The sequence below is a fragment of the Cloeon dipterum genome, chromosome 4 (assembly GCF_949628265.1).
Source record: "Cloeon dipterum chromosome 4, ieCloDipt1.1, whole genome shotgun sequence".
Taxonomy (NCBI): Eukaryota; Metazoa; Arthropoda; class Insecta; order Ephemeroptera; family Baetidae; genus Cloeon; species Cloeon dipterum.
The window spans coordinates 24,669,790-24,691,822 of record NC_088789.1 but is presented as its reverse complement, the minus strand read 5'-3'; the positions used below and the strand labels follow the sequence as shown (position 1 = coordinate 24,691,822).

The following is a 22,033-nucleotide window of genomic DNA, read 5'->3' as shown; positions in this document are numbered from 1 at the left end:
CAGACCAAACAACGTAGACGAAACGCGTGCTTACTTGAAAGGCGCGGCGCCATGTTTAGAGTACAGAGAGAGAGAGCTAAGCTACTTGATGAATATTTTGCCCAACGGCATTCTGAACTGCTTAATTTGGCTACGAGCTTCATTAAAATTTAACGCGCACGTTGACGAGAACGCATGCAGGCACACATACACACGCACGCAGGCTCTCTCTTCAATCAGAGCAACTTGCTGCGGGGCCACCAATTTTCGCGTCGAGTAATAATGTGTGCCATTCTTCTGGCCTCGCGGCTCCAGCAAGAAGTTTTGGGAAACAAAGTGCCGGGGTGGCAAGTCGCCTGCCTGCCACGCATGCACGGCATGGAAACTTGTTCATCAAGTTTGTGTCAAAAACATTATGTGACGTTTCGAGATGACATTATGCGTGCTCCATTGCAGAAGTAACTTTGTTGTTGGAGTCGCAAAGTCAGTCAGCGCTGCAACATTTCTGAGAATGTGTTTTATGACACACTCTTAGACGTATTATATTGTTTGGAAGAGCAGGAAGCCCTTGCATTGGAACGCTCCTTTTGAGTAAAACCTTCGCTTTTGCAGAGTAGAAGTTAATTGCATGCTGCAGATATGCGATTCACATACGCTTATATGGATTGGAAATTTAATTCTCTTGTGTTCCACCAATAAGCAATGTCACTTCCACTGTAAGTGAGAAATACGGCGTTAAGTGCCTTCCTAGCTGTGAAACTTGGAAGGTTATTCAGTCAGCAATTCATTAGGATTGACATTAATTACCACTTTAACGCAATTTTAAGGGCATTTTGAGAAACTTAATAAAGAGATATATTTTCACGTGGCGGAGGGTGACGCGTTTTTGTTGGCCAATCGAATCGTTTTTGGTCTTCTACACCGTGAAAATATATAATAACGCTGTTTGAACGGTGCTCAACTCACTGACCTCTCTCTTAACAAGGAATTCGTCTTGGAGGGAAGGAAAATTATGGTTTTAAACTTTTATGAAAGTAAACATTAAAATTATCGGGACAAATATTGCACTTTCCTTGTAAGAAATAATTTATCTGTGGTCACAAGCTGACAATTTTTTACTTTCATCCCCTTCAATATTGACAAACCTATATAATAATAATGTTTAACGCTTTTAGCCCTTTTAGCAAACTCACGATGGTTTTGTGACTAATTATTTAAATGGATAAAAGCTGGAGGTCTCACAATCAGCCAGCAGCGTTGCGCAACGCCAGGCAGCAAAATTTGGATTACGTGGGCAGCCGTCAGCCACCGTGAATCTAGCTAACAATAAGCTGCGCCAGCCACGCCAGCCGCCGGTGAAAAAGGGTTAAAAATTTAAAAAAAGCAGGAGAAAAAATATCTTCCAGCACTTTGGGCCGTTAAACACTATCAAACCTCACTTCTAAAATATTGTCAACCGCCGGTGATAATGGCGAGCCGCCGTCGGGCAAAAAATTCGGCTAAGCCGATCGCGCCCAGGGTTCGCAAAAACCCGCATTTTTTCCGGAAAAACCCACTGCATTGCAAAAAATTGTTTTTTGCGGGGGTTTTCAGAAATTTGTGCATTCCTATGGAAAATAAAAAAAATCCCATAATGGATGACCAAAAATAGGGGTTTTACAAAATCAATATTTAAGCCACTGGTTTTACCAAAAGATCGAAAATTTCAACTCTTATCGTATTTTTCCAAAATTCCTGGCTTTTTTCGTGCGAAATATAATTTTCTTCGGGTTAAATTCGGAAAAATCCAAATCTGGTGGGTTTTGTGCATTTGGTGCATTTTTGCGCACTGCAAAATTGGTGAACCCTTATCCCGCCAGCCACCGCATTAAATCTCGCGGCTGAGACTTTTACTAAAACCTGCATGATTCTTGTTTATTTGGTGGTCCCGTGACGGTTGAAAGATCAGAAAGAAATCGACAGCAATCTGAAATTCATAACATATACATGGATTGAATATTGCACAGAAAACAATAAACTCGATCGACTGCTTCCTGGTATTCTGCAATTCAAATCATTTAAATTTATCGCTCTATCAATCCACTTTAAAGCCACCACCATTCACGCACATCGATCTGATCAGGCTGACCGAGAGAGCGAGAGAGCAAAAAGCTGGTGTTACACAAACATAAGCCGTCGGTCGGAGTTCATTCCAAATCAACAGAGCGCCTGCCGCTCAAACTTTATCGGACTGAAAGTTTTATCTGGCGGGTAATATCCCATGGCGCCTATAGCCGGCATCAAAACAAAGATGAACGAATGGCGCGCGCACTCCTGCAAAGTCGGTAATGGATTATTCGTGTCGGCCGGGCGCAATTAGAAAATTGGTTAGCCATTTGAAGGAAGGGAGGGAAGGAGCGACAGCGTGTACAGGTGACCGACATCCGTCCCGCGCGCGCGGCAGCTCCTTGCCCGCAGGACCCATAAATCGTTTCTCGTTGGACTGGCCGTCAGCCCCTTTCCGCACGGCTGCGCGTATAATGCTCTGCCCCTTGGAGACCGTTTCGTTTATTTAAGCAATTATGCTGAGATAGAATTAAAGCCGAACGGCACTTTGAGTATGTTTCCAGCTAGCGTACCAAAGTGCCTCCCATTATGCAAATCATCAACGAAACACTCGGCAATCCCACGATTATGTTTCTGCACTGCAAGGGAGTTAGAAGCTTCAAGTTCTTTGAAGTTGTATACGGTTTTGCAATTACCATAATTATTCGTCCGGATTGAAGGATTTGAGCAGTGGCTGCCAGCTGATCAGATATAATCTCATAATTTATTATACTTACTACGATATTAGTGGATTGACTTAGTTCTTTGAGTAATTAATTAATTTAAAAAATGGGTGAACGCAGGAAGGGGAAAAACAACAATTGTATATAAGGCTGTGAAATTTGTACGATTGACTATTATTTTTTAATAAACTTAATTTATGAGCTAAAATTCGTTGTGGGACCATCACTTGAAGTCATTTGAACGTAACTTAGAATAGTCCAAAAACGTCTAAATCCGATAAAAAAGTCTATAAGTGATGTTTTGGTCAAAAATCCCGTCTAAAAAGACGACTATATCCTGGAAAAAAATCATATTTTTTCACAGCCCTAGTCATATATGAAAACTACAAGACACGTTTTCCATGAGTTTTCAGTCGATTTAAAAAAATAACAATTTAAATAATTCTAGAATGATCGCTGGTTTTTCCCTAATGTGACGGGAATTACTAAAAAATATGTTGCTTTTCAGAGGTTGAAATACTGCTTTTACTTAGCATTCACAGAGTTTCATGCATGAATTTGGAAATTGTTTTAGGAATATTTTTTACAGATTTAAATCACGTATCTCATGAATGACAAAACATAATCCCGATTTTTTATGTAACTTTTTTAAAATAAACAATGTATAAGTAGACTAAAAACCAACAATAATTGAAGCAAATATGGGCTCAAGCCACACTTATATTTTTAATTTAAAAAAATATAGAAAAGAAATAAATTAAAATCAAAATTTATTTCGGTAAAAAGAGTAAAAAATAAACAATGGGGAAATTTGCGTATTTTACCAAAATTTTGGATAACATAGTTAATATTAGTTGGTGCCCGGAACGTTATGTATTATTTGTTTTCGAGCGCAGTTATTAAATCATTATATCTCTTTTTAGTTTATTTTGCAACAGTCTTAAACAACTTAATCTTAAATATTTCCTGCTTATTAAAGGTCCATTATTTCGTAGTACTTCATTAAATGCTTCAATATTTTATAAAAAAAATGAATACGTCATATTATTTTAAATTTGATTTCTCCCTTAGGAAGCCTGGAGAAAGTAATACAAATATGCGAATTCAAAAATTGTTTCTCGTTGGTCATGAGAACTATGCTGAATCGGAAACATTCTGTTTTATTTGATCCATTCTTCAAGATATTAAATGAAAATGATGATGCACGCATTTTCCCTCGTAATCCATTATTTCTTCCATCTTTGCATACGCAACAGTTTCAAATGAAAGGCAGAAGAATACAATTGTAATAAACAAGTGCTCTCCGCACTGCATATTTTGTTGACAGTGCGTGGCCTGAATTTCTACTACTTTCGAATATAATGGTTATTAAATCCTTTTGGCATTTCTGCTAAAACCCATGCTATGGAAATTCTTGAAAGTATTAATTTTTTACTGCCTGGAAAAGAAAGCCATGAAAATATTTCCTTCTCCGCAATAAGAGTCAGTTAATGTGGGGAAAATGTACAGAAATTGCAGGACGATATAGAGGGTCTATGGTTAGAGCCGTCATGAAATCTTCTCAACCGTCTCTGTAAAAAAGGAGCAAAGAAAATCGACTCATAAGAAAGCTTTGTCGCAAATCCTGGAAACATAGAAGCAAAGTAGAGAGTACTCGAACTCCATCCCAAGCACGAATAAGGCCGATGTCGTGCCTCGAGACAGACAGTAGGAAAAAAACCGTCACATCCAGCAGCAAAAGTTCCTTGAAGGATTGGAATTGTGCGTTCGCAGAAAACTAGCAGCACTGCATCACGCACGCAATTCCATCGGTCAAATCAGCGTTTGTTCCGTCGTGTCAATTTGCGAGGAAATAATTCGGAGTGTCAGTTTTTGTGCCGTGTGGTATAATTCATTCGGAGAAACGTGCGCGCTTGTTAATCTAACGTAACCGGGCAAACAACACGTGCCGGGGCTGAGCGAGGTGCAACATCCGTAATCCGAGCCACGCTAGCTGCCGCACGCCACGCTTCTTTTTCCCTCTCTCTCTCGTCATTTCATAAAAATAAATGCGGCTCATCAACATTGAAAAATGAGCACCGGGGCCAAATTCCGAGGCGTAATTTATTTTTGAGCGGCGAGAGGGCGCAAAAACTATAAACTGGACATTAATGTGAGCACATTTTTCTGCTTTATCGCCGCCATCCCTTCACACTGACATATTCCGTCCAGCGCGACGAGAGCGAGACACGGAGGGAGACAAAGAGAAGAAGAGACCGTAATAACCAGGCGGGCATAATGCGCGCGGCCGGCGGACCAAACGGTCGAGACTTTTGCTTTTTATTGGAACCGCCGCCTCGTTAAACGAGTTGTGGCAATTAAGGAGCGCCCGTCGTTTTCTTCCACGTGTATATACTGAAACTATATACAGCTTTCTTTTTCACCCCCTGATATAATTTGGTTTGATGAGAAATTCTTTTAGTACCTTTTGCCTCGCTGAAGATAATAACTTTCTTTTCATTGCAGCGCATAATATAAAAAGGGATCGATATATTTTCCATTATATTTTTTTTAACAACATATTCCTAAAAATGGGTAGAAGGTTTGTTGTTTATTGAAATTAAATATAAAATGAGGGTTGTAAAATGGACACAAAAATATTGCATTTCAAAATCATCTTTCATATTAATTTTTATCTTGGTCAAATTTCCCTGAAAAAAAATGTCGTGGCTGCAAAAACCAAAGAATAATTTAAATTTCTGAAAATTTCCCAAAAATGTGCATACTAATCAGGTGGCGAGCACTGTCTTTCTATTTGATATTCGGTTTTAATGCGTCAAAAGGCCTTTTTATTAATTAATATTTTCCAATTGTTGGAAAGATCACGAGCGACATCTTTAAGGAGAATCAAAATCAAACAAAAATCGTTGACAAACCATTACTGAAGTTTTGTTTGTTACTAGGTCCTAATTTGAATGTTGCACAATGTTAAGATTATGAATCAAACTATCAACATGATTATCTGATAATTGGATTCAAAGATTTAAATTAATTTAAATTATTTTCCATTTTAAAAATAAATCCACTGTGTGCATACTGTGACCTAATATTCATGAATATATTTCAAGTTCAAAATTTACTTTTTTTCGGAAGAACATATTTTTAGCGCTTGTCCTATTACAATAGAAGGTTTTCGGGTAACTAATTTAATTTTATTGCAACTATATATAAGCTGGAGATTGGTTAATTAATAAATAAATAATATTTCACTGTCTGAACTTGCCTACGTTTGCAGTATCAAGTAGCGGGCTGTGTCACACTACACTCAGATAAAAAAATCCTCTAAAGGACCGGATTCCTTTTTAGCAGTGAGACTTTCCCGCCTGGCTGTTATTTCCCGGAGCCGCGGGCCAGTGAAGTGAAGTGTGACTTATTTATGGAGCTAGTTAGGCACCGGTTGTGAGCACATCTCCTGCCAGCAGACAATGGGGCAAAAGGCATGGTGACGCGTCTCCCTGCTGCTGCCACGCTGCTGGAGAAAGTAGTAAGGCGCGCGCAGAACAAATTGAAGGAATTGTGCAGTAAATTGCTGGAATTTCCGTTGGACCCCTGTTTACCAAAGTTGCTGGAGAGTAACTTGCTAACACACTCTCCGCGTGCACCAGCGCAAATTGAACGTTTATCACTGGCGAAAGTAGGCAGGCCCCATTTAACTTGTGCGCTGACGCCGGTTTAAGTGCTTTATTTGCTGCAGTCTTCACGACGAGAGAGAGAGAGAACTGCAGAATCAAGATCCTGTTGGAGCGTTCCGCAGCCTCTCACTGTGAGAAATCACCCCCGTGATCTCAAGATGGTGTTGTTTCCTTCTAGGAAATTACCTTTTGGAATTATGGAAAATGACTAGCAAAAAAATGTATTATTTGTAACAGAACATTTAGATGCCTATCTTATTTTTGCACCAACATTTTGAGTTTTGGATTTTAATTTTTTTTGCTACACGAAATTTACCCTATCTTGGATGCAATTGAAGTAAATCGTTTTAAACTAAACTTCAATTGAAATAACTTTTTACGTCAAATAAAGTTTGTAAAGATTTTATTTTACTAGGTCAAGATCAACAATTAAAGGTTTTTAGTTTAAAATATAATTTTTAAAAAGTAGAATATTTTTATAAAATATTTGGAGGCATTTTCACTGATTCTGAATTCACTGCGGCTATGAATTTTTATTTTGGAGATAAAGCACTGAGGATGATGCCTGTGGGGTCGATTCAACTGCTGTACAATACGAGAATGTGCAATAAAAATTTTCCACACTGATGATTTTTCCCTAATAGCTGGCCAGCCTTATTTTATTTTAAATAACTATTTTATTCGAAGCAGTGGGGGCCAGATTTGTGCGACGCGCAGATATGGCGTCCAGTGGAGTATGGCGGGAAAAAACGGTCACGGGAAAATGCGCGAAAATAAGCAAGTTTTGGTCAATATTGTGACATAATTTGCATTACTTGTACTAATTGTGTCTTTTAGACCGTAAAAATAAACTCTTGACACTCGTACGGCAATCCAAAGAGAGATTTTTGTTTCCCACATTCAGACGCCATCAGATCTGCGCAGTAGGAACCAATTTTATCGCACATCTGGCCCCCGCTGATTCGAAGTTAACAGGATTTTATAGTTATATAGGAAAAACAAATTCAACGTTCTTTGTCTTGTAGCCTCTAATAACTTTTAAAAAAGGGAAGAATATCTCCCAAATAAAAGTTTTGCAGCGTGCAGCATGTGTGATAGACAAAGGGGTGAAAATATTCAGCTGCTTTTTTCGATGACACCCATTTTGGTATGCCACACTCATCGCTGTTAGGCAAAAAAGTTGCGAAACGCACACCTCACTCACAGCATCTCATCAAAACTTTTTTTGCTGTCATCGCTCCTGTTCGACCCTCTTTGCTGCTGTGCTGTCTTCCGTCTGAGCTTTCTGAGAGCTGTGTGGCCGATATCCGAGTGCATTTGAATACGTAATGAGAGAGGGAGGGAGCGTGTGTGCGAATCTCGCCTGATGGGCCACGTGCTAGGCTGAATCAAATTATAGCGCCATTATCACGTTCTTGGAGAGCGACACGAGAACTATGCTATCGCATGGCGGCTCTTGGTGGGAAGCGGCACCTGCGAAAAGCGAACTTGACGTTTCGCGCCTGCTGCTGCTCTCTACCTCTACCTCTCGCTGCTGATTTTTCACAGCCTGGCATTGCTAGCGAGAGCGAACACGGTGGCTGCTTCGCCGCCAGTGAGTGCTCTTTAATTGAGGTGCAAAAAAATTGAAAGTTAGCTTCAGTCGCTGCCGCTGCCTCCGCATTAGCGCTCACCGGTGCTCCAAGTGGTTTTTAATTGTGCCCCCATTTAAACGATTTTTGCGGAGATGTAATTGCGGCTGCCGGGATTAACCCCGATGGAGCTTTTACAAAGTGAAATTGTTCATTTTACGACTCCGAAAGATATCGCGTGTGTCGTCGATTTGGAGAGGATATTGCATTGCAGTCAACGCTAACAGCTCCGCTGCACTGCTAGAGTGTGGGGTTTTTATTACAGGATTCTGCTATTGTATTGCCAACGGGCACGAATCGTGAATAAAGTAAAGTGGAATCAGTTAGTAAACTGTTCTTTTATGTAGGAGTAAAAATCACGGGGTCGCATGATGATTTTTAGCGGCGTCAAGATAATCTGACGAACTTCACTATCGATCAGTCTTAACTCAAAGAGAAACCAAAACGTATTTCGCCCAAATTTTTATTTTGGTGGGTTTTACGGGACATTTTTGGTGAATTTAAAGACTGTAATAATAACTAATTTTCAGTAGATGCAATTTTAAAGTTAAGAAATAATGCGTTGAACTCCTCTCGTCAAGCTGGATCGAATGATCACCAAATTTGAGGCTATAGGTGATGGTCAAAGGTCACCAAAGGTCATTTGTGAAAATTTCCGGGTGTTTTTGGGATTTTGCAAATATAGCGTCATACTTGAAAAATCATCCGAAACGCCAAAATCGGTCTCCAGGGGGCGGATCACGGCACCGTTTTTTAGATCGACCTTGAAACACTGTACAATGCTTGCCTTATGCCCAGCGTTGCCATTTTTTCTCAAGGTTGCGTTGCCGTGATCCGCCCCCAGTTGTTATAAACTGTACTATTTTTATCGCATGCGATTAATTTAACATTATTTATATCCTAATAATTTCCGCGTTAACTACTGGGAGAAATCGAAGAATATCGTGTCCCACTGGGGGCTTATTTCACGGCCAAGTTAGCTTTTAGCGATGTTAGAAGCTTGGGCTGCTGTGACGAAGTGTGTGCCGAGAGCACATAATGGTGTGAGCGCATTTCGCCCTGCTCTTTGTTAGTTTTGGTGAATGGGGGAGAGACGCGCGCGCGGTGTTTTCCCGCAGCGGCAGCTCCTCGTGCCAAACAACTTTTCCGATCGGTTCTAGCTTCGCCAAGATTTATCTCCGGGCCCGCAGCGAGAGCTCTGCTCTGCCTTCCGTCGTAATTAATATTTTAAATTTTAAAGAGCATTAGAAGAAGGCGTCGGGGGATTCGTGAAAGGAATAATTCGGTGCCGGTGTGCGGCGGCTTTTCTCTTCCATATGCCATCGGGCCGAGCGTCTTGTTTTCAGGCCTCGGCGAGAGAAATAATAATTAGTGTTTGAAGCTGTTGCAGAGGCAGCAACGCGCTAATGGCGCTTGAAATAATTATTGTTGTTTTATGAGGCGCTGAAAGAGCAGACCAAGTTCGCTGCTCCTTTCATAGAAGAAAAACTCGTTTGCTGTGTTGCAATCTCCCTCTCGTAATTGCTTTTCATTTCAACTAGTTTTTCTTTAACTCAGCATCTCGCCTTTTATCTCTGCAAAGTACTCGCGGCCCAAGTTTCAAAGCTCTGTTGCCTCTTCAAGTCCATTACACCTCTTTTGAAAATGCTATCTGCATTGATTTTAATTTCTATATTATTTTGTAAGCGACGACAATGATGAAATAGTCTTCCTCCTCGTTACATCACCGCATATCTTTCATTGAATCGGAAAAATTGAGTGGGTGTATGTTTTTTAAGTCAAAAGTTATATCCTTTGACTTTGAGCACGGAAACTGCAAACTACTTACCCTTTTTTAGAAAATAAAATTATTAATTTTTGTTATAAAAGTCCGGCTCCTGAAAATGATAGTTGTTTTTCATTACATTTAAGATGCAATAGCTTTTTTTTATCTGAGAAACCTCTAAAAAAGTCTTAATCTCAATGGTCCCGTTCTCGTGCTAAATTTTCAGATTAGTGTTCGCTTTCTTTCCTTTTTTATATTTCACTGTAAAATCTAAATACAAAACATAAATATTTTTAAGACATATAAGTAGAATCCATTAGAGTTTCCATATTTTTCTAGCAAATCTTAATATAATATAGGAGAAGCTGGCATAGGTGACTAAACGTGTCCAAGCAGAAGCGACGCGGCCTTGCATTGTCATCAACCATCTCCACTTTTATGGATGTCGCTCGCATATATATCAAATCTACGTCCAGCCACTTCATTTGCATAAAAAACGGAATCACTGCTTTTGCTGTCGCGCTCTCCGCGGAACGAGCACTTCCCCAGAGGATTACACACGCGAAACGCCATTCCGTCGCGTGAGTGCGTACATATAAAACGGCCGGCTGCGATCGTATCTGGCCGCTCGCGCGTCCTCCGGAGGAAATTATTTCATCATTTTATGGAGTCGTTGCGAGAAAGAGAGAGAGAGAGAGAGTGACACAGCGAAAGCACCGCCATAAAGTGTCTGGCGTGGACATCAGCAGATTTTGCATAATGCATGTTTGCCGCCGAGAAAGTGGCCATCAGCAGCCACTCACCCCCATCCATCGTGCGGGGTGCCGGCCCAGACCAGGCCGACCGCCGAATACAATAATGGAGGACCCTCTCTCTGCTCTTGGTCTCTCTCATACGAGTCGCAAAACAGCCGCTCGCCGCCACCACACGAGGGAGCCCAACGGCACGTGTGTGTCTGTCGCCCCAGTTTGCATACAAGTACATGCGTGCGTGTACAGGGTCGGGCTCGACTTTGTATGCCCCGCGGGAACTGCATCCCGCCGGACTCTTATCATCAATATCAAACACAGAATTACCCAATATATGCAGCCTTCACTCGTAGTCGTAAGCTCAAAAGGAAATAAGACCAGACCGAGAATTATACAAAAGCCACTGATAAGGCTAGGGGTGAATATGGGTTTTAACCATCTCGCTCTTCTTTAATATTTACCGAATACTTATTAACTGTGTGTCTTTGGAATTTCACATCCAAATATTTCTGAACTGACCATGACGTCCATGATATACGCAACAATAATTTAAGTGCTCCAATACATCAATCCTAAATATAGGTTTGAATATGCTAAATTGTGGCATCTATCCCAATTTATTAAAAAAATTATATATTGAAATTAAAGAGTTTTATTATTATACTAAATTAAAAATAAATATTATGAAAAGTTAACTAAAAATAAAAGTTAATAAACTATAAAAAAATTTATTTAACAAAAATATTTGTATAATACATTAAAAATTAAAAAATGAATAGAAATGCCAGATATCTCTGCTTCAGAGTTAATCAAAATGCCAGACTTTATACTTGTGCAATAATTTAACTTATTTTTTATCATTTTAATTATTACTGTCTCTAATGACAAATTTAATTACACATTTGCTCATAAATAATTGTATCTGCCTATATGTGTCATAAATGCAAATGCATTCATTGCATTTCCTCCCTGACTATCTATCTGTATCATTTATGTATGTAATTGAATAGCCTATGAATTCAGCTAGGGAGCAGAAAAATTGTGCATAGCTCATCAACTACACGCGAATTTTCTTGAAAATAGCAACAATAAATTCAACAATTTAAACCTGTGTTTGTTGAGAGATGCGAAATATTTCCGCAGAGGAGCTTGGGTCCAAAGTGGTCGTCTTTTTGCCTCCTCGCACCTAGGTATTTCATTGAAACGGGATTTTTTTTGTCTCTAATGCTGGAAAGGTGCGAAAACCAGTCGGAAACCGAGTCGGCGCCGATGCGCCTCCCAGACCGTTGAGCTATTTGAGCATTTCGAGCCATTAAACTAACCATCTTTTGCCATTTCTGACATTGAGTGGCCAGTAATAGATCCGTAAAAGAAACTAAAATTTAATTTTAAAATTTCAATCGTGCAGGAAAAATTCTAGAAGCATGTGATATGATTATTTTTCAAGCAGAAGAAAATTTCATTGATATTTCTTATTGCTCGTTTTAAAGCAATTTTATTTATGCAACTCTTGTTTTTTATTTTCAAAAAATCGATACACTTCTCTGTTTTTAAAATTCGTAGTTTTATTTAAGACTGTCGTGAAGCAGGACCGTTTCTTTCCAACCCCCAGCACATCTCTCCCATCAGCACATTTGACTAAGCAGCGTCATTTTTCTTTCCGCAGGACTACAATGACGAGATCCGACAGGAGCAAATGTGGGAGATGCAGGTGCTAAAAAACCGGCAGCGCAGCTCGGGGGCCGAGTGTGAGGGGGCCGAGTGCGCGAGCAGCAGCGCTTCTTCCGGCAGCCCTTCGCCCCCGCCGCCCCAGCTGTCGGGGTCGCCGCCGTCAGGCAAGGGCAGCCCCCAGCAGCACCCGGCGTCCAGGGGCGTGCTCATCCGCTCGCAGCAGCAGCCGCCTCTGATGGCCGGTCTGCCGCCGGCGATGGTGCCTGGCTCGCCATCCACCGCCACCGCCATGGTCACAGGTAAGCCAATCTTGTTTTATGGCCTCGCCCCGTAAGCCCCCCGGTCAATATTTGCGGCGCGCGAGCGGTCACCCGAATTTTTCCCCGCTCGAATAAACCGGCTCTTATATTTTTGCCAATGCCCCAGCCGCTATTTCGCGTTTATCAAATATTTGTGTGCCTCACGCAAGAGGGAAATTGGCCAATATTGCAATCGGCTGTTAATCCGATAAACTCATTTTGCATTTTTTTTCCTGCCTCTAATATGGTATATTTGATTACCATCCGCATGGAAACGTAGATTTTTTCATGCTCTTTGGGAGAAAGAGAAAATTAAACAAAAACTTCCATATTTTAAGTTTTTGTTAAAATTTAAATTAATATTTTTAACGATCTGCAGGAGAAGGATGTAGAGTTGTCGAGAGCTGTATTTGAGTGTAATTTATTCAGCCAATGAATAATTTATTCAGCCAATGATTTATTCCTGATGACATGATAAATATATAAGAAAAAATAATTTAAATTAAAAAAAATTGCTTTAGTTTTACTTATAATAAGGAATACAAGTAATCTTAGTCAGTTATAAAAACTATGTAAATAGCATATATAAAATAGTTATTTATATAAATAGAAATAGTAGCAAAATAGTCAAAAACAAAATAGAAATAACATTTAAATTAAAAAAATTAAATGTTGATTAAATATTTTTTATATTTTTTCATTTAAATTATGGATGTCAGTGCGTCTTAAATTTAAATTTTACGGCAATAACACAAGTAAATTTTTGAGTTAAAACAATTATTAAAAATATTTAATTTGTTTTGCCTAATTTGATATTTATTAGTTTACTTAGTAGAATATTTAATTATTTCATTGATCATGGTGGCTATGAGACTTCGGACAAAATGAAGAAGTGTTTCTTTCAATGATTTAAAAATAAATTTTTGCATCATTCAGGTGAAAATTAATTATTGTATTCGATTTTTGACTTGAAATATTGATAGTTAGTCGGTCGTTTTTGAAATTCATAGAAGTACCCTTAAATTTTAATTGAGCTCTTTGTCCTAGACTTTGTAGCTTCAAAACAGTTTTCTTCAAATAAAATCTTTATTAATTCAAAGGGAAAACTAAAAAATATTTCATTACACACTATTAGCCATGAAAACCTTTCGATATTTATTTGTTTGACCTATATAATAGTTAAAAAAATTCTCATTTAAACAGTTTGACCTTCTATAAATTCCATAGAAGGAATTAGGCACCATTTCTAAATTATTTCTCTCCGCAAACAAACAATTTTGGCAATTTTCATGACCATGGAGTGAATATAGCTATCTGAAAATCGAATCAAGCAGCATCCAAATGACCGCATTCTCTGCCGGCTTATATTGGAATTGCCGAAATACTTTGCCAGCGTGCACACGTACGTGGCGATGCAAATCAGGCAGGCTCGTCGCACGCTTTGCGAGATAAAATATGGGCCGCGCCGCCGCCATACTGGAACACAATTATGAGATGTGTGTTGTGAGTGTGTGTATGTGTATGTGTGGCAACAACAGAGCGGCGGCGGTGGCGGTGGGTGTTTGCGCCCCTAAGTGAAAATAAATTCCGGTGCGGCTCTCGCAGAATAAATTACGACGACAACGCGCTGCGCCCGGTCCCCCGCAGATATTTTGCATGCGAATTAGCGTGCGTCTGGCAGCGGGGTGCCACTTTCTCGGCAAAAGGGTACAATCTAATAAAACAAGCAGGCTCCGGGCCCGCACCGTGGATTTGCAGTTGAATTATTATGACGTCCCGGCAGCCGCAGACAGCCGGGAATATTTGGGATTACAAGTTGCACGCAAACGCGACCCCGTGTATATTTTATTTTATTATCCGTGTGTACATATACTTAGCATTTGTTTGATGGACAGATTTGCTCTACATACGAGCGGGATTTTCTTTTTTATTAGCCAGGAAACTGACGCGTGACCCAGAAAATTAAGCCAAAGCTGTCTTTTCCCCTTTAAAAAAGACGCTAATTGAATGAAGACACAAAGTAACAATGAGTTTCCGCCAACTCATATAAATTATACCTGGTTGAAGTTTAACAACATGTTATATAATGTTTGAGCGGATAATTATATGATACAAAAAGATATTGATTTTTCCTGGTATTAATAATAAATTGCTATTGGCACGGTCAAAAATTTTATTTTTATTTGACAGGGAATTATTGTAAAAAATAAACAATGGCATGGAATTGAATTCCGCCACCTAATGGCGTTAACCTTTACCCTGAGTTAACGAACTGCAAGTTTAGTGATTATTCCCAATCTATCAGCCGAGCAAGCTAACAATAAGTGTAAACGCTCGTAAGGCCAGTGAAACTAAGTGCATCTCGCGCGTCTCATAAGAAGAATATGTATTATATGTATTATATCTAATAATCACAAATTCACGTAGTTAGTGAAATTTAAAGTATCAATGATTCAATGTGAAAATTTTGCGGCATGACAGAATAAATATTTTATTAAAAAAAAACAATGACGTGTTATATTACCGTAATATATAAAATTAAAAATAAATCGACATTCAATTTATTTGTTGTGTTAAACTAAATTAAAAAATATTAAATTTAACATGCACGGAGGCAAGAAAATAAATAGATTACAAAAAGCACTTCTTCCAGTTTGTTGAGGCACATGCGAGCGTCTTTTTGAAAAAGCAGGTTTACGCCCTTCAAGGCAGATGAATGATTCTCTTATCACGTGACGAATGTGCCGCATTTCATCTTATAACAATTTCAAAAAACTTCCCCCTTTCTCTGCATCGCGCGAAAAGAAACTTTTTTTCCGGATAATTGAATTTCGGCACACAAAGACCCGCGTATTTCATCCGTTTTACGAGAGCTTCCTTTGCCGTCTGGATTTTATGTAACGCCTTATTACGAGTTCCGCAAAAGTGTCTCGTCCGCCCCCGCACGCCGTTTTCCGCCCATTCCTCGCCACCGAACGACGAATAAATTCGGATGTTATTTTTTCGGCTCTGCTTGAAGGGCGAGAAGCCCGCCGCGTGATGATAATAATAACAGTAAGACACGTGCGCGCGCGTTCGCCGCTAACTCCGACCGGGCGCGCGTGTTTGTTTGCGGAATGCAAATTCCCTTTGCTGTCAGCGCTTAAACAAAGGCCGAAAACAAGGAAGCAGAGCAAACAGCGCCGCGCGCAAAAAGCCGAAAGATATTATTTCTTGATGCGTGCGGTGCGTCTCCTGGGCAGAGCTGCTTTTTAGCATTTCCGCGAGAGCTTTCGCCAAGCAGGGATAACAGGTGTGCGGCGCTGCGTGGGCGGCTGGCTGTTGGTTCGCACTGATTTGCGCTGCACCAGAAATTCTGATGAAGCCGCTCGTACCGTGCTTTGTACACACATTCCCTCCTTTCAACTTGTATGCGCGCGAGCAGGGGTGACGTTGGAGCAAATACTTTCTTTTCACAGCTGCTCCTTGTACCATAAAAACTCGCGCGCTGCTCCCCCAGAGAAATAAATTCTCGCAAAATCTTTTTGACGAGTTTAAATATATCTGTTTTTTCCTCAGAAGGTATGCCTTCTATAGATCCTTTTGTAGGTGTGAGGAATTTGTCTCGATATTAATTCAGCCCAAAAAATGATCTTTTTATCATTTCTTCAAATAAATAACTCCACGGATCTCGTTTATTTCCAGGAATATAAATCTTGCGTGATATTTTCTTTTTTATTAAAAACAGAAAGGATACAACGAACCCATGTGCAAACATTTGGGATGAAATTTTAAGAAAGAGTTACAATTTATCGCCAATTGGTCTTGCAAAAAGTGCATTGGCACACAATTTATAGCTTTTTGTTAACACCACATACATACGGCGCCTTTTCCACGTAATTTCATATACAATGAAAAAATTTAAGTGGCGCAAAAATCGCTCAAAAATTGCGAAAGGCAAATTCCGATTGATATGCAGGTTAAAAATAGGAAATTTTTAGAATTGTTGACTTCATTCAGCAGGTTTTTTAAAAAGGACATATAATTTCAAAATAAAATTAAAGGCGTGCACCAAATGCCTGGCTGAACTCTTGTGGAAACATCATAAATAATGTTATACTAACATTCACACCGTTTATTAATCTTTAAGAGAGAATTGGTCAAAAAGTTGAGATTTAAAGAATGATTATATTATTTATTTTTAATTTTGCAAAGGATAATTACTACAAAGTTCTCGCACTTAAATGTCTCTTTTTTACAATTTCAATTTCATAAATAAAATGTGCATTGCACTTCTCGATATTAACGAAGAAATTTTAGATTGAGATATATAGTTTTTTTTGTTATCTTTTCATTTTTTTCATAATCTAACTTTTGAACTAATCACCTTTTTTGCTCAAGTTTTTTCTCAAATGGGATTTGCGAGCGGAAGAAAAATATCATTAATGCAGTGGTGTTTGCAATTGGTTAAAAAAATACAAATTCTTTAAAAAAGATCAATTTTCGAAAAGATTGCTTCTGCCAAATCCCAATTTCTAACCATCGGAATGACAAATAAATGTTGCACTCCGTTAGAGTCATCTTGACTTACCCTGTGCAATGCGAGTCATATTCCTTGATCATTCTAAATGAAGCAGATTATTGAAAAAGATCATTAAATTAAATTAAAAAAAGGTTTAACAAAATTCATGCAATTTATTTGTTTTCTTGAGTTTGAAAAATAACTCCGTGGCATCATTTATTTTCAAACCTGTTACAGGATTTCCATATATAAAATATTACTCCCATGTACCAAGTCAAAATATATGTATTTTACTTGCATTGCACGAGTATAATGATTGATTCAAGTGATGATTCACGGTTGGTTCGTTCTAATTTTCCAGCAGCCAACTCCGGGGGCAGCCAGCCGTTGATCGGCCGCAAGAGGCCGCTGCTCTCCGGTGGGGCCAGAATCACGATGTCACCGACGAAGCGGACCGTTCTCTCCATCCTGACCAGAGCCCGGGCGGCCCAGTCGAAAGGGGCCGTGTCGCCCATCAACGACTACGACCTCTCCTGCTCTAATGGGTGAGTGGCCACATCGCATAAATCCACTTTTTGCGGCGCTCGCCCATGTGCGAAAGATATTCCGTGTTTCTCTCTTGCTCTCTCCATCGCGCGCGCGTGTGTGTGTGTGCGCCAAGTGAGAGTGAGTGAGTGAATGTGTGTTCGAATGTGGACGTAGCGAGAGCGGTGCAAAGCCATCAATCAATCAATGCAAGTCGAGATTTCGCGTCGAGAGCGCCGCGGATGGAAAATAAAACGAGAAGGTTGCTTTTTGCGTTCATATCGCATTTATCGAAAATCGGCGTATTGGAATATCTGTTGGTCTGAAATGATGACCTGCTCCTCCTCCTCCTTCACTGCTGCTTTTATATTTACGACCGCGTAAAAAATGGGTTTATTTCCAAGAGGGGATTTCACCCACTTCGCGCACAGACGCTGAAAAATCGTGTTTCTATTCACCAAGTATATTTTTCCGCAGAGACACTTTTGAGTCTTGAATAGTTTTTATTTGGGCTGTGAAATTTAGACGATAGATCAATTCTAAGCTTCCAATCGTCCATCAAACGAGTACGAATGCTGCAGTTTAATTTCATTTTAGCCATAGTAAACTGGAAAAAAGCGTCTTAAAAGGGGTCTATAAACAGTTAAATTGGATAAAACCCAAGGAAAAGTGCGCTTCCTGCTTTTGAAAATAATTTATCTCATATTGTATGATATACGTAAACACGAAGGATGATTTAATTTATTCAATTTATTTTACAATGGCTTTATAATCATAGATGACTGAACTAGAAACGGGAAATTGCTCAAAAATCGAAACAATTTTAAAAGAAAATAAATTATTATATATAAAAATTCTGTGTACAGCGGTTGTTTCCGCCCCTCAGTATTATAGGACTTGTTAATAGTACCTCCGGACATCATATATACATTTCTTTCGTTCTTTTTGTCAAGCAAAAGAGCAATAAATTTTAAATGAATAATGTCTTATGCTGTTTAGATGGTATTGTTCCGAAAATAGTCGACTATTTATGCATAAAAAGTCATATTTTGACAAGTTTTGTCGTTTAGGTGCGGTTTTAGATGATTACAGGTGTGGCAAATAGCCTAAAATGGCTTGATTGGATCGTCCCATTACGATTAGAAGCTAATAAACGAGTCAAATGTTTAAAATTCACTGCCCCAATAATGTAGCAATTTGTCTGATTTATATTACAAATTAAATTGATTTTGAAATTTTAAAACTTCCAAATTAATTCAATTTTTATTTATATCATAGAGTTATTAGCTGCAGGGAATTAGGAATCAGTGATCGTTGAGAACGTCCAAATACACTCATTTATGCAGCCACTGTACAGTGCAGGAATTTTTAATTTTAATTTTTTACTATACATATTTAAACAACCCATTGCTCTTGTGTTCCCCTATGTACGAAGCCTTTGTATAATCAATTTTATAAATAAAAAATATCATTTATATTTCGTTAAGATATTCAACGGTCGTGCTAAAAGCGATGTGAAGTAATAGCTGAAAGGTTTAAAAAAAGCTTGAAACTGTGACGCTTTGTTATTCAATGCCTATAAGGCTTGGAGACATTTTATTTGTGATGCAAAACCTCTATGTGCACACAGAATGGCATTTTATACGGGCGTCTGCTGCTTGTTTACGATTTTTCGCAACGCTGGTTCCGCGTGCTCGGCGTGCTGCACTATCACCAAAGTCATTTTAGAACTTGGTCTCGCGCATAGAGCGGTTGGCGCAACATATTTCTGAAATAAGATATCCCGCCAGCGCTTTGCCGGTGTTTTACGAGTGGAATTTTATCTCGTTTCGGGTAAAAAAGAGACTTTTCTGTCGCGCCACGCTTAAAAAGCGACAAATCCCATCGTCAGATTTTTCTTTTTCTGTGCAAAACGTGGAGAGGGCAGAGTCAATTAGGCGGCGCCATTTACAAGGACTCAATTTCCTGGAGACATAAAACGAGCAGGCTGAATCTTTTAATTAGCTCGAGTAGGAAATCCCGGCCGGCAGCTGCTGGTCGCACACCGAGTCTCTGGGGATGACGAGCGACGCGGCTGTGTGTTGTGTTGTGACTCGTTGTTTGTATAAAAATTACGTCTGGCACCCAAAGTGCTTTTAACGAGAGCTGCAGCTTTTTATTTGTCTAAAAGGATGCGTCTGTGTGCGCTGGCTGCTGGCGTAACTCACCCCCGGAGGTGGGAAAAAATCGATGTCCTGCGCTGAAGATAAACTCGCACACGTGACGAATATTTCGGCCGGATCTTTAATCGGCAGGACGTCCTGCCCGGAAGATTAAAGCCGCTTTTTGCAGCATGCATGAATTTATTCATGTGCACAGCAGCTGGCACGTGTACTCTGAGTTTGGCCGGCGCCAAAGTGCCTCCTTGGAACAAAATGCTGCCATATTTATGGCAACTCTATTTGCAATTTAGATTCGGCCGGCACGCACGGAATTTTTCAGGCGAAACGATTTTCAATCTCGTATGAAATCTTGAGAGAGCGCAGACCGGACGTCAAGAAGTAGTTCCTATATTGTGGCCGCGGGATAGACTCGTTTTTTTTCTGGAATGCGTCGTTGACCTTTTTTATAAATATGACCGCCCTGTATCATAGACAAAGAGCTGTAATCTGCTTCTATTTTTATTTGGTATTAAAAAGGAGACAAAAATTAAAACAAAACTTCATAATAGATAAAATACCTAGATGTAAGAGAACAAAATTTAATTAAAAATATTTAATATAAATATATTTGTCAAACTTATAAAATAATTTGTTAAATTAAAATTAATATTTAATATTATTTAAATCGCATTATGACTTATTTATTTTGTTCAATTAATTGTAATAAAGAAACAATATACACTTTTTTTAAAATAAATCCAAACGAGTACTTCAGTTATGGAAGTAAATATGTTAAATATAGTGATACAAGCCTATCGTCATTGCTCACTGAAATTGATAAAAGCATCAACACAAACTAAAAGTTTCTATAGGTTTCTATTGGTTTTAGTTCGGAAAATGAGTAATACATTTGGGTGTTCGTTATTCTGAAAAAAATTCTTTAAATGTCGTTATGAAAATCTGGAAAGAGTTAAAATAATTCTAAGTTGTCTCTTAAGCGTCTGAGCAAATCTGGTTTTAAATACATGCAAATCAAGCAACGAGCACTGTCTCCTCATTGAAAATCCTGATCTGTTTCGTCAGAGAGAAATATATCCCATAAATCGCAAATCTTTGGATGAATTTATTTTTACATATTTAAAAATTTCTTTCTTTAATAACTTTTACTTAAAATTTTAAAATTTGCAATCTTCACAATTCAACAATTGTAAATGTATACTATTAAATTTATTAATATATAAAAATGAACTGCTTCAATTATGAAAATGTTTTAACGGAAAATTAAGATCAGTAAGTTCAAAGTACAACAGTGTACGAAATTTCAGCAAAATTTTATTTAAAATCTTTAAGTTTCGCTAGATTTAATTTGCTTAGTCATAGAAATAAATTTTCAACATATGACACAACAGCCCTACTAACATAAAGAATAAAATTTTTGGAGATTTTTAATATAAACAATAATTAACATGATTTGGCTTTTTTTGGAATTGTGACAAACAATATTAATTTTAAGTCAACACGTGACAAGAAATGATTAATGTTGTGAAACCTTTCTCTCTCCGGGATGAAATACGAAATCTCCATTTTTAATAAAATGAGAGTTCCATCTTCATCTTCCTTTTCCGCCGTTTATATGCAGGCATCGATTTTTCAGACCCAACCCCATATTTGCTATGCGTTTATAGTGTCTTCCATAATGATAGAAAGCGTTTTGCCCTGGTGGATAGCAACAGTGCATGATGAAACTGTGCCAGCAGTGTGTATTTTCCTTCCGCCGTTTAAAGTCGCGGACGACGATAATTTGCGAAGGGGCAAAAATACAGACATTGCACGTGCGCGCGACAGATGTGAGTGTGTGTGCAGGCAGTGTGCATCAAAGGCGGCGTGTGCTCATTCCAGATCAATTTATTAAATCTAGAAGCGGAAGACGAGAGTCGAGCCAAGCTGCTCCGAGGCAATTTTATTTAATATCTTGCTTCATAGGAGATCAATTTGCTGCCGTGTCGCTGCAGATCTTTGTCGTGGCTCGTTCTCGGTACAATTCCCATCGCTGCTGAAAAGATAGCTAGCAAGCTGGCTTGTCTGGTACTCGGGTCCAAATCCCTTTTGCCACTGCTACAGGCACGAAAGCAGACGGCTCGAGCAACGAGTGGATTTGCAAACTGCGGTAATTGATACGAACGGAAATGTTTCATCTGCTTTTCATTCAGCTCGCAATGAATCCTGCATGACGATAAATTTAATTACAATGGCTTTTAGATCGATTCTAATCAGATAAAACAACAACAACTCGTTTCAATCAAGTTACTTCCCCCATTCAATCAGGGTTTGAA

At 39.0% G+C, this 22,033-nt stretch overlaps 1 protein-coding gene across 1 annotated transcript in view; it reads left to right on the top strand.

The window, feature by feature from the left end:
• Positions 1–22,033, top strand: part of LOC135942607 (KH domain-containing, RNA-binding, signal transduction-associated protein 2-like) — a 161,965-nt gene that overhangs the window by 112,302 nt on the left and 27,630 nt on the right. Inside the window, exons 5-6 of the mRNA XM_065488803.1 lie at positions 12,230–12,533; positions 17,396–17,579. Of these exons, the coding sequence (XP_065344875.1) occupies positions 12,230–12,533; positions 17,396–17,579 (488 nt within the window). The remainder of the gene's footprint in view (positions 1–12,229; positions 12,534–17,395; positions 17,580–22,033) is intronic.